Source organism: Propithecus coquereli, unplaced genomic scaffold (assembly GCF_000956105.1).
Source record: "Propithecus coquereli isolate 6110/MARCELLA unplaced genomic scaffold, Pcoq_1.0 Scaffold68, whole genome shotgun sequence".
Classification (NCBI taxonomy): Eukaryota; Metazoa; Chordata; class Mammalia; order Primates; family Indriidae; genus Propithecus; species Propithecus coquereli.
In genome coordinates, this window is record NW_012152840.1 from 5369542 (window position 1) to 5388541 (window position 19000).

The following is a 19000-nucleotide window of genomic DNA, read 5'->3' on the forward strand; positions in this document are numbered from 1 at the left end:
AGCTTTTGGGTGATTTTACACTGGTGGGTATCTATTATACTGATCTATGCATAATGCTGTTCTGAGTATTTCCTGTAGGGCAGGTCTGGTCATGACAAATTTCCTCAGTGTTTGCTTATCTGGAAAAGACTTTATTTCTCCGTCAATTATGAAACTTAGTTTTGCAGGATACAAAATTCTAGGCTGGCCTTTGTTCTGTTTGTGAAGATGGGTCCCCAATCCCTTCTTGCTTGTAAGGTCTCCACGGAGAAGTCTGCTAACCTTATGGGCATTCCTTTGTAGGTTAGTTGTTGCTTTCATCTTGCTGCTTACAGAATTTTCTCCTTCATTCTGACTTGGCCAGGTTGACTACTATGTGTCTTGGAGATGTCCTGTTTGCTATGAGGCTTCTCAATGTTCAGTGACCATCTTGCATCTGGATATCTGAATCTCTGGCAATACCAGGGAAGTTTTCCTCAGTAATTCCCTCAAATAGATTTTCCATGCTTTTTGCTCTTTCTTCTCCCTCAGGGATACCTATAATTCATACATTGGTTCCTTTCGTGTAGGTCCATATTTCCCAAAGTGATCACTCAGTCTTTTTCATTCTCTTTTCTGCCTCTTTGAATGACTGGGTTAGCTCAACAGCCTTGCCTTCAAGCTCTGAGATTCTTTCTTCTCCTTGGTTTTGTCTGTTTTTGAAGCTTTCTACTGACTTTTATTTCCTTAAGTTCTATTGTATTCTTTCTTATATTGTCTGTCTCTTTAGCAGCTTTTTCATATTTTTCATTGATTCCCTGAAATATTTTGGGGGGTTCTTTTTGTTGGTTTTCAAATTTCTATTCAATTCCATTCATCTTATTTGCCACTTATATTCTGAATTTCATTTCTGCCACTTCAACAATTTCCTTTTGTTTGAAGTCCCACTGTAGATCCATGGTAATCCCTTGGGGGTGTCAAACTATTTTGTTTTGTCATGTTGCCAGTGTTCTTTTGGTGGTTTCTTTTCATCTGAATCCTCTTCTCTTGGCTCATGGCTAATAGTTTTCCAGGGTGCCTGTTCTTCTTTGCTGGGGACTCTCTTGCTTAGTTAGAAGAAGAGAAGGTCCCTACATGGCACTTTTGGATCTTACTCTGAAATGTTGATCTGGCAGACAGGGTAGGGGCAGGTGAACTGAGAGCCTCTTGTGCAGCTGTTCTGTTTTGACCCATTCCCCTGTGATTGCCACAGTTCAAGCTGGTGCTGGATGATCTTTGTGCGGGGTGATGGGTTGTTCCCCAGATCACTGCTGGAATTTCGAGTCACAGACTTGGTGAGACCCTCTCTGTGGAGGCTGGCATTTTTGGGGATTGCTCTACCCAAGTTCTCCCTGTGGAGGTGACAATGGCATCTGAGTGAAGGCAGTGGTCCTGGGCATCCAGGCTGTGGGCATTTGATTGAACTCCCTCCAGGTCCAGGTGTAATGGTGGCTAGAGGCAGGGGGTCCCTGGAGGAGTGTTGGACCTCAGGACAGTTCTACCAGCTCAGGGGCAGTGGTGGACCCTCATGGGTGGGGTCTTGTGGCCCAGGCACAATGCTGAAATCTCAAGGGTGGTCTCATGAGCCCAGCGGAAGCTCTGGAGTCCTAGGGGCAGAGCCTCAGGCCCAGGCACAATGAGAACCTCAGAGCTGGAACTGGGGACCACAGAGATAGAGCCACACAGGCAGGGATCTGCTCCACCAGTGTGGGGAGTGCAGTTGCAAGGTGCACGGGCAGGAGTCGGTTCCAGCAGTCCATGGACTGCAGAGGCAGGCCAGCTCCTCTGGCCAGCCTGGGCTCTCCCCCTGCCTAGGTCCTACTGTGGCAGTTGCCCAAGTTCCCCAGGTGGTGCCTTAGTGCCTGAGGCACCTTGTCTGCTCAGATCCTGTGCTGGAGGGGAGAGGTGGGGTGCTTGGCTTCCAGTCACAAGGCATGGTTTGGAGGAACATCTTCTCTGCCCACTCCCTCCCCAGCCCAGTGGGGGTAATACAAAGGCTACTGCTACAAAGCCAAGTCCCAAGCAGACCTGGTGCCATTCACCTGAGGTCACAGGATGGCATCAGCTGCAGAAGCCCAGGACCAGCAGCCACCAGATCCCTCCTGTGCCTGCTGTCTGGTGTAGTGTCTATGCATAGACTCTGAGAAGCTCCCTGATGAGTCCAGAGATCTGCCGTGGTGGAGGGAGCCCCCTCACTACTCGGGCCACGGTGCCTGTGGGGTGAGTGTGGAGCCCCAGAGCTTTCTTCTCCTGCCCTTCCCCAAGTGTGGGTGCCTCCCACAGATCCCTTCGATCTTGCCAAATAAATTTCCTCGTCACTTTCTCCTTCATTCTGAGCATCCCTCATCACTTCTCCAGGGATTTACAGTGTTCTTTCTGAGAGGAGCTGTCCATAGGTACCCATGCACCTGCAACTTTCTATCCTCTCCTTGAGAGCGGTGTGAGGGCAGGCTGCTCCTAGTCCGCTATCTTCCTATTCTAACACTATGCTTGTATTAAATATTTCTTGTCAGGAAATTAGCTACTTGTTTTCTTACTTATGAATTCTTCTTTGTGTGGATGAGAAATTAAACCGTACTTTACATTATGCTATTTCTTATCCTTCATTGCCTTTAGCTGGCATCCATAGAAATATATTACAAACTGAATATGTAGACATCTTATTATTATAACATTCATAGCTCAGAGTTGGCAGGCGAACAGTTCTAGGACCCTCCACAGATACCAAATTCTTGGATGCTCATTTCCTTGGTATAAAATACCATAGTATTTGCATATAACCTATACTCATCCTCCCATATACTTTAAATCATTCCTAATACCTAATATAATGTAAATGCTATTTAAATAGTTGTTATATTACATTATTTAGGAAATAATGATAAGGAAAAACATCTTTACATGTTCAGCAGAGATCAACCATCCTTTTTTCCCCCAAAATATCCAAATATCCAAATACCTGAGGTTGTTGAATCCACAGACGCTGAACCCAGGGATATGGAAGGCTGACTGAACTTTCTTCTGTGTTTCAGCTCAAGAAATCTCTTATTAGTGGGAAAGAATAAACTCATATAGACACTATTCTCTAAAATATTGATGTACTGCCCCAAACTCACAGTTTATTATAGTACCTTGCTGTAGGAGCTGAGAGCCAACTGCCATTCTCTCTTCACAAAGTTCAATTCCTTAGCTATTTAAACTTTCAAAAACGTAAGTGGTCATACCCTATCTGTAATATCTTCCTACCTATTAAAACTACTTGAAATTATTGCCTGGTGTTAGTTCCTGAAAGCGTGTTTTATTTTATGGATATTGATTTTGCTATTTTTATATTTTTAATGATAACAAAGATTACAAACACTTATTGAGTGCTTACTTTTTATGCTTATGTTAAGTGTATATGATCCTCATAGTAATCCTACAAAGCAGATAGCATTATTATCCCCACCTTACAGGTGAGAAACTGAGACTCAGGATACTGAAGGCCATTGTTAAAAGTGGTATATATGAGATTTGAACCCCACAGTTTGACTTCAGAGCCTGTGGTCTTAACCACTAATCTACACACACTAACAGGCATCTATATGTATAATATATGTTCTATATACAAATTATGATTTAGACAAGTGCACACATTTATACAAGACAGAAAATTTAAAATTTAAATGTTCTTTACTTTTTTAACACTAAAAAAATCTGAGTAACTTGTTAGATTTTTATGTTACCTCTTGAGTAGGTACATTGAAAATTTACAATGCTGTAAATAAATATAAATACACAAACACATGGTCTAACATATTTGAAAAAGTCTCTCTATCCTAAAAGGTCAATGCATTCATTCCCCCCCGCCACCCCTGTGGAAATGCAGATTAAATCTTAAGCCCAGTTTTGATGATGCTCACGTGAATAAATTTCTCTCTTTAATATGTTCAACAGCAAATCACAATATGCCCTTACACAATGAACATTTTGAACAATCACTTTGCTACTTTAAGAGCTAATCAGGTATTCACAGCAAAAGTCCCTGAGAAAATTTAATTTAGCTAAAAAATTTGCTTCATTTGCAACACCCAAATGAAACAAAGTTCAGCCTTTTCCCTTTGTAAATGTGTCCCTAAGGTCAGCCAGCCACAAGCCTCACTTTGGTAAGCATGGATTAAGCCACTAACTCCAGACCCGTTGTTTTGTTTCTCACACCCTCATCTGCTGACAGACACAGTCGCTAAACTGCAAGCTGCTAAGGACAAAGCCAGACAAGCCAACGACACAGCTAAAGATGTCCTGGCACAGATTAAAGAGCTCCACCAGAACCTTGATGGCCTGAAGAAAAATTACAATAAACTAGCAGACAGCGTGGCCAAAACGAATGCTGTGGTGAAAGATCCTTCCAAGAACAGTAAGATCTCCTTTTTCACTGTGATGATGTCATTTATTTCTTCACACTATAAAAGGATCCTAGACTCATAAATGTTAGAGCTGGAAAAGACCCTCACAGTAGTGCAGTCTGCCCTCCTCATTTCATAGACTGAACTCAGGAATTGAGTGTCTTGTAGTTCCAGGACTAGCATCCAAGTCTACCAGCTCCGTCCAGTGCTTTTTTCATCTGAATTTTCTCCAATCAAAAGGAGATAAGAAATTCTTAAGGTCTGCATGATATTTGGTATAGCAATGCCAAATACTTTTTAATCCGTTAGTGTAATTAAAAATACAGTTGTGCTTGGGAAATTATATTTTCAGAAGTGACCAAGTTTCATGGAACACAGAGGTTAAGGAACACACTCATTAGCAGGCCTGTTAGAACAGGGTATGAAAATGGGATGGACTTGAAATGCATCAAAATTTGAATATCTCGATACTTTATTATTTAGATTCCAATTATTGAACATTTCCAGGAAATAAAGCATTTATCTAGTTTATAAAGAAGACCATTTCTTCATATCAAATTCTATTGACTTAATAAGGATTTACTGAGAAAATCTGGGAGAACTCACTATAATAATAATTTATATAATTAATTAAATATAGACAATAAACATTAGGATTCTTTTACGTACTTTTTTCCCTTCTATTAAGTGTAAGAAGTTATCTTGGCACATGGTTTCACCAAAGGAGATGCTTGAGTTTTTGTACTTTTCATTTTCAAGAGACTAGCCCTCTTTATACACCAACATTTTCATTGGGTGTCAAAATATTAGTAGAGTGTAAAAACAAAAACACTGGTATTGACATAAATGCTACACAATTCAGATGCCATTTGACTGAGGAGTGGAGCCTGATTTCAGCATCTTAGTCTCAAAACAAATGCTAACAATGCTATGATCTCATAGACACTGTTAGTGATTCCTTCCTGAACAAGGAAGAATGCAAATACATGTACCACATACTTCAGAGCTAGGGAGAAAAAGGATTCATTCCTTGTCATTTCTTCAAGGAAGAAAAAGGGGAGATACAATGTTTTTAATTTTCTTTACTTTTTTATTAGTCACTATAGCTCTCAGATCTTATTTAATTTTTTTTAACATAAACCGAGATAGCTTCCCTCATAGTTCAGATATTCCATAAGAACAATTCCCTCTGATGCTCTGATGTATGCCACATCACAATATTTTCCCCAAAATATGAATGAAAAAATTTTAAGTAAATGTTACTATTTTGTTCATTTTAAAATTTAAGATATCATTTAATTCCATTTTAGATATCAACTAAAATAATATTTCATAATATTATCTCTTGTTTTTGATCCTATCCTCTATTAAGAGAAATAGTTACCTATAAATGTTAATTAAATTGGGTCTATTTTCTATCTTATTAGAAGATTATAATAAAGTTTCTTTTAATATGAACAATGGCTGCTAAATAACATATTTTTGTGTATTTTTATTTTATTACCTTGGTCTGACTTAAAATGGGGTATATTTGTAATTAGTACCTGTTGCGAAAAGTACCATTTTTATAGTCACTGTTTTATAATATCTCTAGAAAATATTTCCTCATGATTTTTCTAATTTTTTTGTTTTACTTCCATATGAAATTACCTGCAGAAATCAGTATGTATATGTTTATTTGCATATTTTTTAGTAACTCTTATGCTTAAAAGCTTCAGCTTTGCATGTTACTGTGTTTTAGCACCGCTTTAAACATTACATAGCTATTCTTTCTGCTGTGACAGCATTAACGCTAGGTACATAAAAGGAATCTACCTATATAAACAAATAGAATGTGGATGTATTGGATATAAAGTGTTTTTAGTAGTGTTATGAAAAATTAGTGTAAAATCTGTATGATATCTACATAAAAGTGGAAAACTGAATTCCTTCACAGATTGAACTGAATTACAATGTTTCTGACAACACAAATTCAACCACTGCCGCTCAGATGACTTCTTTGCAGTAGGATTAATATAAATTAGGTCTATGTGCTTGTTGTTTTTCCCCAGATACCCACTTTTTTCCCTCCTTACAAGTATTTATTCTCAACTTCTAGAGAATTATATTTGGAGAAGCACATTATAAAATTAGATCTTAACAAATATATAACTACTGGGATGTAAAAATATTTTCTCTTAAACATTTACATTGAAAATCAAAAATAAAACTTCAAAATAGCTAGAAAAATAATAATAAAATTCAACATATCAAAATCTGAAAAATGTGACCAAGGCTGTCCTCAGTGGAAAATGAGAGCAAGTATATAACTAAACAAGCAGTGAAATAAATTTTAGACAATCAGTTTGGTGAGTTAGAAGAAGTAAAATTAACTTAAAGAAAGAAAAAGAAGAAGAAAAAAATAAAAAAATATTTATGAATTAGAAGACAGTAAATAATAGACCTGATAAATTCAAGAGGTGAATCTTTGGGAATTAAAGATTAAAAATTAAAAAATTGGTAGATTTAATCATGAAAAATAAAGCACAAATATGTATAATTCTAAAGGAGATATAATTAGATAAGGGAGGAAATTTAACACATAAGAAATGAATTGGCAAAACTCTATGCTAATAGATTTTAAAGCCTAAAGGATATAGATAATTTTCTAGAAAAACATTAACTAAACAAAATCTATCTTCAGGAGTGATTTAAAAATCTACACAGTCAAATAAGTATGGAAGAAAATAAAAAAGTTTTCAAAAACTACTATACAAGAAAGCATGACAATATCACAGATGATTTATTTTTCAGACCTTCAGGAAGATAATATCCATTTGGCTTAGACTGCTCCAGAAGAGTAGAGGGGAAAAAGGGGAAGCAAGTGAACCCCCATGTTCTATTTTGAAGTATTTGATAAAAACTTCTGGGAGCTGTAGATGAAAAGGGTCTGTTATCTGCCTAAGCCTAAGTAGTCTTTGTTTAACTACTTTTTCTCTTTCTAATGAATCTAAATCTAAATCATATTTCCTCAATTCTAGAGTAATTTGTAGAATTTCGTTGGAGAATTAAAGAAAGGAAAAAACAGTCAAATGGTTTATTAAAAGTGTACAAAACAAAGGGGTAACTGTGTTTATGTTACCTATACAATTATATGATGAGGTCTTTGACCCAGATAACTTGCATTTCAGAAAGAAATGTAAAAACTGTACTCAGTTTTGATTTATCGACTCTACTAGTTTAAGTTAGTAGTAGACCTATATTCTTCTTAAATATCACTAACAATATAACTTGTATTTATGAGCATGAATTCAAAATACCTACTTTAAAACCTAATTTATATTTAAATTTATATATTTATATAATAATTTACTTTCATTTGAGCACATTTGATTCATTCCTGAGGATTAGTTCTCAGTGGTCATGTGTCAGCCAGAGAGCAGCTCATTCATAGTCTAACAGAGCATGTAGCCTTGGACCTTAGGCAGTTTAACTTTTTCATCAGGGTCACAATGACAGAAAGCTGAACAATACACACTCAATCAGATAATAAATGGCATAGTTGGATAAGATTGCCAGCATCCCAGAGATAGAATAATTGGTTTTCCATGTGTCATATGTCCTCCCTTGAAAAGCACATACTGAAAGTCTATGGATCAGTGATAACCTTCAACTGTTTTAGGGTTGAAACTTTTGAAATTGCCAATATTCAACCTTTTATTTTTTTTACCTACAAAAATGGCAGTTTAGTATGGGTCAACCTAATATATAACACAGGATAATCAACTATTCTTCAAAATGAAATTGAACTGCAGCATGAAAGATTTAATTAAAGTATAACATAGCCCTTCGGTCTAAGGGTTTTTCAACATCAAAGTGTTCTTCAAAAAACATTTTGATAGCTTCTCTTTTTAAATGTGTAAAGAAAGACAGGAGAAAAAGAAAGAAAACTAATTGTGTGTTAAGAACCCTGATTTAAATACAGTTCTGGCTTGGACAGACTAGATGACATTTTAAAGATGCTTTCATTTCCGTGCTTCTATGACTAAAGTTCTATTATGTAAAGGTTAACTTTTTGGCTGAAGCTAGAAATTAAGCATTGAATTAAGTTCATCATATTCTCTATCTTCAAAGCTAATTTTCACCTTAATCACGAAGTCAATGTGGTGGCTGTCTTTCTCTAACATCTCTGGCCTGCTCGAGTCTCAACTGAAATATTCTCATTTGCCATCACACACTTGGCTTCAGCAGTCATGGCCTGCCTTTGTCACATGGATAAGATGAAATTGTTGAGTTGAGCATACTGCTATTCTCATTCTCTGTATGTGTGAGTGTGTGTGCGCGTGCACATGTGTGTGCGTGGTAATTTTGTTCTATGCAGTTGCAGATGCAGATGCCACTGTAAAAAATCTAGAACAAGAAGCTGACCGGCTGATAGATAAACTCAAACCCATCAAGGAACTTGAGGATAACCTGAAGAAAAACATCTCTGAGATAAAGGAATTGATAAACCAAGCCCGGAAACAAGCCAATTCTGTAAGCTTCTTTTGTTTTCAGAATCATTAACTGATTGTAATTGTTGGGGCCTGACTGTAGTTGTTGGATTATTCCCAGAGCGAATGTCTTTCACTAGTGTTCCCTGTTGAATGATCTCTGGTCATTTTCCTTTAACTTGAGCTATTTGGGGCAAGACAGAGGGGGAGATTAGATTTTTTTTTCATAAATTTCAAAAGACATTTCATGAGAACAATAATCACCACTTACTGTTTTAGAATTAGGGATTCTGATATATAATTGTTTGAATAGAGTAATATAAATAGCAAAGATGAAAATGTTACTATTATATTCTAAAAAGGCATGGATAAGAGTGCCTTGATCTTGATAAAAATGAAAAAGACCAACTAGTGGGGTTGTAGCAGGAATAAACAAACAAGGTTACACAGAGTAATAGGAAAGAGAAACCATTATTTTATATATATTCTCTTGTCTGAGTACAAGCAACAATAAAAATGACATTGGTTACAATTTCTACATTTTTTTACTTTGGAATAAAAATAGGAAATACCTTACTTATCTCAAATTTTTGCTCTTTATTTACCCAATTAGAAGTTAACTAGGATAGAAGCAGAACTTTCTAGAAGGGTAGCATGCTATTGAACCTGGACAGAGCTGTTAAGTACCAGTGTGAAACTTTAGCTGAGTTAAAAAAAAAAAAAAAAGGTAATTTTCATATTGTCAGGCTTAAATGGAAACCTTTTTAGATACTTAAGTCTTCCATCTCAAAAATTCCATTTTTTGAACAACTTTGGAGCTAGGATGATCAGAAAAGCTCTTTCTTAATCCATCAATTTATATATTTTAGTAGCAGCCGAGAACATGATGCTCGTGTAACAGTATATGCTTTTTCCTTCTTATGCACGTATACCACCTCTAAACAAGGCCAAGACAAAAAGTTCAAGGAATCCATGATTGACTGAAGAAAAACTTAGAAAACAAAAAGATTAGTGGAGATGATGTTACATAAGACCAGAGTAAAAGAAGCAGTGGAAGAGTCTGAGAAGAACCTATATCCAGCTACAATATGAAAACCATGTAGTAAGGTTGACAGGTGATCATTATATATGTAAAACACAGGATTAAAAGAACCAGATGTCACTCCAAGATTTCGAGTTTTATCTAAGATTTAACCAATGTAGAAAAACATCTTCTATGTTCAGTGCTACATTCTGAAAGGTACATAAAGATGAATGAGGCAGTTCTTCCACTCACAAAGTTTATAATGTAGTAGGAAAAATAAGACATGTTCACAAACAACTCTAAGATAATGCAGATTATGCCACATTACATGAGCCATGGGGAAGTGCTGTAAAAGTTCTAGAAGGAGCAGTCACCTCTAGTATGGCCAGAAGATTTCCTGAAGGAAAGGATTTGAGCCAGACATTGAAGTCAGATAGTGCTAGGTAGTGGGGGGCATTCTGAGAAGGGGGTATGGATGGAGCCAAGGCAGAGAAAGAAGAAGTTTCAGTGTCAGTTTATTAAAGAGAAGTCCAGATTGCCAGGAATAATTGATAAAGCATTAAACTTGAAAGGTCAGTAGAGGAAAGATCTGATCAGGCCTTAAATGCTAAGTTAAGCAGTTTCATTTAGCAACAATTGTAGGTGGGATAAACCTCACTGGTGAGAATAAGCTGAAAGTTTTTGAGCATGAAACATGGTATAATCAGAACTATGCTTTTTAAAAATACAAATCTGGAAGTAATTTGTGGAGTAGATGAGAGAAACTAGAATGAAGGACCCAACTATAGCTGTAGCAGTAGGAAGAGAAAGGAAGAGATTGATATATCATTCCTGTACTTTGCAATGTTAACTTGGTAGAAGCAATAGTAGTAAATATTCTTTGTGAATCTCACATTTAGCCACACTTTCTGACTTAGTCATCAAGTGGGGAAATCTGAACATTTTTATAATTTTTGCATCATAAAGATATCTAAAAATACACCCATATAGTTATCAATTGTGAGTGCTTTTCCCCTCCACTCAAAAAGATAAAATTCTAACATGTAAGCATATAAAACCTGTCTCAAAGTACAAAAGAAAGTAATAATAGAAATAAAAGAAAGAAAGTAATAATAGAAAAAATAACCATTGTTTATGCCTTTCAAGAAAATTTCCAATCACTTTTGGAAATGGAAGCTATAACAAAATGCCATATTTTTTTTAAGATGTTAGAAATACGCCAACAGCCGAATTTTTTTTCAAATGAATTTTGTGCTAACTGAAGTTTACATTCTGATTTGTAAGTATATTTGTAACCTGGCATGGATATTTGGATGTGACCTAACGCTCACTTAATAAGACCAAGAAATTAAAGACATTTATTTTAAAGTAGCTTTCTTTCGGTTTGTTGATTCTGCAATTGAGTGGCTGATACTCTTTTAAATGAATGACCTACTTACTGGATAAAAAATGCAGTGAAAATCTGATAGAGATAATGATGGCATACTCAATAATGTTTAACTGAGTTCATGATGACTAACTGGTGAATAATGTTGTATCAGAAATGCCTTAGAGATACTTAATGATTTTTGTTTAGAAGTCTTACTAGGATTCACATTAGAAATAATGATAATTGATAGAACCATACATCCTAAGAAAATGTATACATTTCAGAAATTTCTCCCCTCTTATAAGAGGGATATATCCTAGAGATCTCTTCCAAATAAATTTATAGATATTGTATTTTGATTTACTTGTTTTAAGTTGGTTAAAAGAAACACCTATAATTGAAAATTAAAACATGAAGTATTTAAAAGGAGAGATTACTAGTTGAACTGATTATCAACAATCTGGGCTGTCTGAATTTTTCAGGTACTGAGGATATAAAAATAATATATTCAAAACCATAAGCCAGAAAACAGAAATCCAAGAGTGTTTTCCATATAAGAGTTGAGCAATAGGTTACTGTCTTAGTCTGTTTTGTACTACTGTAACAGAACACCACAGACTAAGTAATTTATAAAGAACAGAAATTTATTCTCACAGTTCTGGAGGCTGGGAAGTGTAAGATCAAGGCACCGGCAGGTTAGGGCCCAGTTTTTCTGCTTCCAAGATGATGCCTTGAATGCCACGTTCTCCATAGGGGAGGAATGTTGTATCCTCATGTGGCAGAAGAGCAGGAGAGAGAGAACCCACTCCTATAAGCTCTTTTTATAGTGACATTAATCCATTCACAAGGGCAGACTCTCATGACCTAAATACTTCCCAAAAGGTCCCACTTCCCAACACTGTTGCTTTAGGGATTAAATTTTTAACACATGAATTTTGGGGGACACATTCAAACCATAGTGGTTACTTTACAAGATTAATTACTGGCATACTAGGTATAATAACATCATTTTTTTCAGAGAATCATATTTCTCAAATGTGTGAAGTATGCTATAAAGTGGATTAATTGTAATTTCTACTGGCATTAGATACTCTTAGTTTTAAAATGGCTACTCTCTTATACTTTGAATTCTCTGATGGAGTTTCATCAATTCAGTTGGATTTCAGTACTGGCGCTTTGTGTTCTACTCTTTGACAACTCACTTTCGACACATGTAATCCCATATTATTAATATTTCTACTAGGTTGACCTAAGCAAGGACTGAAACTCATTCTGTGACCAAATGGTCACACATTCTTTTATTTAGTCATTTCTTCTCTAAACAATAACTGAGGAATATTATTTATGTCTTTTAAATAAAAATTACTTATTAGTGATTAAACTAGCCATAATATGGCCTTATGGCCAAGCCTATAAAGCATTTACAAAGTTGATATTAAATAAACTACACACAGTCACTTTTGACTACTAATCCAGCTCCATTTGGAATTTGGACATGATTTCTTGCCAGAGATAACTGAGTCTGTAATTCCATTCTACTCATGAATTCCAGTCAGATCTTGATTTCTTGTTCTCTTTGATCCTCTCATGATGTCAATGGCACTTATAGCCAGCCTCAGATATTAAATTTGCTCAGTGCCAGGGTCTTCTCTGATGACAATTTTGGTTCATGTACTAGAGATTCCTAAAAACTCACTATATCCTACACTCCTTCCTGAACATTAAAAATATCTGAAGAGTGCGTTTTCCCTACCTGCACTCTACTATATTGTCTTTCTCTTGCTTTGATTTATCCTTTTTATCCCTAATCCTTTTGATAATCCCTCATTTAGTGGCCATTCTATCACATAACACCCTTTGCCAACTCCCATTGCTTTATAGTATTGGCATCCATAGTAAAAATTATACATTTCCTAGTTCAGTTTTTCTGCAATTCATTTTGATTCACCTACCCACAGCACAGCAGGTAGAAGGATAATTCTATGACTTGTGAAGCAAAGAATTAACCTCCTGACTGAAAACCACTCTACCGGAAAGACTGTCTTCCTAGAACACAGAGCAAACATTCTGGGGACCAGAGTTGACCTGTAGTCCTGCGCCACCCTTAGAGAGGAGGCAAGGACAGAGAAAGCAGTCTAAGCAATAGGCTTCCTAGAGCGTTCCAGCCCCAGGCCACCACACACAGGCCTCCAGGAGTCACCCTCCTCCTGGTGGTGGAGAAAACAGCTCCTATTTCTTTCCAGAGCACAGCTTGCTCTGTGTGGAGATGCATTTTGGTTAGTAGATCAGGTGAGGCAACAACAGTATACAAATACAAGACTTATTCAGGGTCTGTAGGAGATACAGCAGGTCTGCTGTGTTCCTAGCAGTTCTCAAACATATATACATTTATCTATTTGTCAGAACCCAAATTCGCTCCTTCACTTTCTCTTTTGAATCCAACCAACTTTGCACCCAGGACGTTCACGGTATACTCTTTACCACCCTTGCAAAGGGGCCATAGTGCTAACTACATTCACAGACAAATGTGAGACTCTTGGAGACACCCCCTGGTATTACCATACTGTGGAGACTGGTTTGGTGGCTTATCTTCTTTGGAATCTATGTAGCCCTTCCATGGGGGGTAACAATAATGCTAGTTGGTTTCCTTCCAAATGTGCAAACTGTATGAGTAGCACAAAATAATAGATGAAATGAGAAAATGGAAATTCACTGGTAGTGAATTTAGGCAGCTGGGCATTTGAACCAGTAGCAAAGAGAAGTATTACATCTTCCACTCTCTCTGCCTCCCTCTTTGCACACTATCAATGAGCAAAGTAACAGATTCTCTCTGAGTACAAGCAACTATATTGCTGTCCTGAAGGTACCCATTTTTTTTTTTTTTTTTTTGAGACAAAGTCTCACTCTGTTGCCCGGGCTAGAGTGCCGTGGCTTCAGCCTAGCTCACAGCAACCTCAAACTCCTGAGCTCAAGCGATCCTACTGCCTCAGCCTCTCAAGTAGCTGGGACTACAGGCATGTGCCACCATGCCCGGCTAATTTTTTCTATATATGTATTTTTAGTTGTCCAGATAATTTCTTTCTATTTTTAGTAGAGACGAGGTCTCGCTCTTGCTCAGGCTGGTCTCGAACTCCTGACCTTGAGCGATCCACCCACCTTGGCCTCCCAGAGTGCTAGGATTACAGGCGTGAGCCACCGCGCCCGGCCCTGAAAGTACCCTTTTGATGGCGATTTTCCACCAGACCCAAAGGCAATTAAATCAGATAATCAACTAGTGTTATTTGTGATTGAAGGAAGGTTCCCTAAATGTAAGTAAAAATTGGTATGAACAGTGTTATTCTAGTCATATAGGAATTCCTTTCTTAGCAATTTATAGTAATTTTCAAGGTATTATTCAAAAGAAAAATGAGCTGTTAAATGTATTAATAGTGACAGCCATTGGAAATTATTTCCATTTCGTTTTCTGGCAAGTTAATAAAAAGGTATAATTTATTCTGAAATGTATGTTCTGAGTAGAATGATTAATAGTCTTCTTATTGTTAGAACATCTAGAACAAAATCTATTTGTCCTCTTTCAACTGAAAGAGCATGGGAGGGTAGGTAATTTCTTCTTGAAGACTAAAAGAAAAATGGTTTCCTACTTTAAGTGATACCAAAACTGCTGAAATTTGATTTGTAAAATTTCATTAAACAACCTTAATGAAGATCATTCCTGTTAGCTCCATATAAAGATCACCTTTTGAAAATGTTCCAGTATTCATAAAGGAGAAAGGTATGAAGGTAAGAATTTTTTAGTTGTGTGCTTCAAAAAATAGTAGCATGCTAACAAGACATGGAACTGTGAACAGCTCATTGTCAAAATGCTCGCGGAAAACTGCTCTTCTGTGCCCTCATTAGTGACTATAATGGTGTCTGCATATGGGCATTTAATGGTACTATTTGATGGTAGAAAAATAACTTCAAAGAAGAAATGATGATGGCTTTGTGATTGTTTGGGAGCTACTTTAAACTTTCTGAGAGATTTAGTTTTGGTTCTTTGTACCTTGTTTTTCTTAAAGATCAAAGTATCTGTGTCTTCGGGAGGTGACTGCATTCGAACGTACAAGCCAGAAATCAAGAAAGGAAGTTACAATAATATTATTGTCAATGTAAAGACAGGTGTTGCTGACAACCTCCTTTTTTATCTTGGAAGTGCCAAATTTGTAAGTCTAATGTTTGACTTTTCTTTATACTACTGTATGTGTGTAGTTGAAAATTAATCCTAGTATTGGGGAAAATGTATCAAATCCGGTAACATGGTCCCCAAATTGTCTAATGTAGACTTTCAGATTTGAAAACCTCAGAATATCACCTCACAAAGTTCTAAAGTGTCAAATTAAGTTAGAAATCAAATGAAAAGAAGAAAACTACAGTATTTAGGAACATTTGCTTTCATTGGTCAGTATACCAGCATTCATTTTGAAGTATGTTTTCAGATTCAGCTGTTTAAGAGAAAAGGCTAATAGGAATAAAGCTTTTATTTATTCTTCTCAAACTAAGAAATTATAGTGAACTTTCATGTTAATGAAATGAAAATAGCAAATTATGTACTAACTTCTTACCAATGAAAACTCTTCTAAATCTTATTGAATTTATGACTCAAACTGAAATAACTTAGGCTGTATCTACAAAAGCTCACCCATAAAGTTCTAATTCCATCCATCTGAACCTTTCGACTTTACATGCATGGTGATCTTCCAAAATGACTAAGACTTCTTAACAGATCAGTCATGACATAAGTCAATTTTTGCCATTCAGGTAAGGAGTTCTGGATCATTTTGGGTAAAAAGAATCATGGCTGCCCCCTCATAAATGTCAGTGTCCTGGGTAAAAACCGTAATGAACTCTGAATCCAAATATTTCCTTTTATCTCTACCACAAGTATCAGAATAAGAAAGGCTTTTGTCTCAAAATTAGATCTAACTAGAATGAACACATATGCCTCAGTGATGTGGACATTATTTTTGCCTGAAAGTCATTATACAATAATAAAATGTCATTTTAATCATACATAATAATAAATCATATCATTTCAGAAGTTTTATCATGAGATTTCACATTATTTCACACATTTGTAAATGGCACTTGTCTAAAAGGACTCTGTTGGCCTCCTTTTTCAGGGTGTTTTACATCTGATATCTATTGTTTTTATATTTCTCTGAATTTAGATTGACTTTCTGGCTATAGAAATGCGTAAAGGCAAAGTGAGCTTTCTCTGGGATGTTGGATCTGGAGTTGGACGTGTAGAGTACCCAGATTTGACTATTGATGACTCGTACTGGTACCGTATCGAAGCATCAAGGTAACCAAATCAATAAAGATTAAGATAATTAAATGACAGAACTTTGAAGTAGTTTCCCAGTTTACAAGAAAACTCCTATTTCCATTTCTATAAGGCAGCTGTGTATGCATGTATACGCGTGTATGAATTTTATATATCATATGTATATGTACAAATGCGTGGAAATAAGTATTTTTTCATATCTGTTAAGAACTGACAAACCTTCAAGGTATTGATCAGAATGACCAGGCCATTTCTGACCCCTTCATCTGGTGTCCAGTAGGAATTTGGGGGTTTAGCTGTGTTCAGTCATCCTACCTCACTTGACAAAAAAAAAGTACTGACATTCATTCTTATGAAATACAAACGAGAACATAAGAGCTGTTATCATTGCCCATCTTTGGTATACACAGCTCCCCCTCTAGTCCATGTACTGACCATTCCTGCAATCACATGCAATATCTAAATGCTGGGATCCATATGTAATATGTCAGGTCCACACTACTTAAAATGGGAAGTAATAGGGAATCAATTCATTAATTCTGTCTTTGAAGCTTTAATTTAATTATCAAGTTCTAGCAGCATATGGAGGACTTGTAGAACCATTCTTGTCCTCAATACTTCCCCCTCATTTTCTCTTCTTTTTCCAATTTTCAACTTCCTATTAAACTCAAAGCAGCTAACAATTGAGGGGTATGGTTGAGGGACTACGGCTAGAGATATAACTGATCAGAGATGGGTAGAGAAGACTTAAAGAACTGGTAACTGTGGAATCTAGGTGATGGATAGATAGAGTGTCATTCTGTTTATATGTGCTTAAATTTTTACATAACAAAAAGCTTAAAAAAAAGAGCTGGGCATGGTGCCACTCACCTGTAGTCCCAGCTATGTGGGATGCTGAGGCAGGATGATCACTTGAGCCCAGGAGTTAGGGGCTGTAGTGTGCTATGGTCATGCCTATGAGTAGCCACTGCAGTCCTGCCTGGGCAACATAGTGAGATCCCATATCTTAAAAAAAAAAAAATGTAGAAGAAAACTTAATGAGAAACAATATTTATAGTTCTTTTTTAAGATTTTCAGCAAGAGCCTGTGTGTATGAGAGAAAGAGAGCGTACAACGGACAATGTACTTGCATGTGTGGTGGTGTTGAGGGATGAAATACTTTACTGAGTTTAAGGACATTTATACTCACAAGTGCAATCCTTCCATCAGAAAAGATATATTCTACTAAAGAGGGTAAACCTTATTTAATAAATTCCTTCTTTTGTTCCCATGTATTTCACCTAACACTGCACCCTGAAAGATAAAAAGATTACCAAATGATACAGCAGGGAGAAATATGTGACACTGAAGTTTTGTTATGACTGCTTGTCTCTGAAGAGAGACCAGATTTTCATATTTAACAAGTCATGGAAATCAATCACTTTAAAAAGGAAATGAAATTAAATGATAACAGCTTTCAAAATTCTGTTAATTGAATTTAAAAGTTAACTTCTAGACAATTTACATGTACAAATCTGAGCACTAGATATTGCACTATATACATTAGGATGGTGTGCCAAACAATAAAAGACAAACAATTCCAGGAAGACTACTTCAGCAAATTTGGATCTAAGAGATCACAAAGAATTTTAGGAGAAATTATGCAGCTTTTATTATAATACAGAAGAGTGGTTCATTTGGGGTCTACTTGCTGAATTAAATTAGACAAAATGCCAAACGAAGTAATGTAAACTTGTTTACATTGAATGTGTTGGTAAATAGCAAATTATTATGCAAAGCAATAGGAAAAAATTTTTCCATGTAACCCATAGCAATTCCATTAGTGAATTGCTGCTGTGTCATTTCATATCAGTGAACATAGACAGAATCAGGATGTGGTTCTCACTGGTCCTCGTTGAATCTGACAGTAAATATTCAGCAAAAATCAGACTCTGGGTGTTGATTTGAGATTCAATGAATCTGGAACGTTTGAAGCTAAACACCCAGTTATCACTTACATTTTTTAAAACAAGTGTCTACATTTTATAGCTTTTAAATCTGAAGTTACCTGAAATGTGATACATATTTCATTTCCTGTACTTTCTTCTTCATTTCAACACGTACCCTCGAAGAACGGGGAGAAATGGAACTATTTCTGTGAGAGCGCTAGATGGACCCAAAGCCAGCATTGTACCCAGTACATACCATTCGGTGTCCCCTCCAGGGTACACTATTCTAGATGTGGATGCAAATGCAATGCTGTTTGTTGGCGGCTTAACTGGGAAATTAAAGGTAATGTGTTCTTCTTCCTCCTGTTTATTTCATCTTTATAGACAATTTCTGACATGATTACTTTGGAAAAAGGAATAATAAAGCCCTGCAAAATCTGACCACTTTTTACTTAACTTATGTTTATGAAAACATGAACTTATTTTTTTTTTTTTTTTTTTT

General features: G+C 36.2%; 1 protein-coding gene across 1 annotated transcript in view; it reads left to right on the forward strand.

The window, feature by feature from the left end:
* Positions 1 to 19000, forward strand: part of LAMA2 (laminin, alpha 2) — a 551451-nt gene that overhangs the window by 465590 nt on the left and 66861 nt on the right. Inside the window, exons 39-44 of the mRNA XM_012660792.1 lie at positions 4211 to 4393; positions 6039 to 6044; positions 8743 to 8897; positions 15306 to 15449; positions 16455 to 16588; positions 18682 to 18841. Coding sequence (XP_012516246.1) covers positions 4211 to 4393; positions 6039 to 6044; positions 8743 to 8897; positions 15306 to 15449; positions 16455 to 16588; positions 18682 to 18841 — 782 coding nt within the window. The remainder of the gene's footprint in view (positions 1 to 4210; positions 4394 to 6038; positions 6045 to 8742; positions 8898 to 15305; positions 15450 to 16454; positions 16589 to 18681; positions 18842 to 19000) is intronic.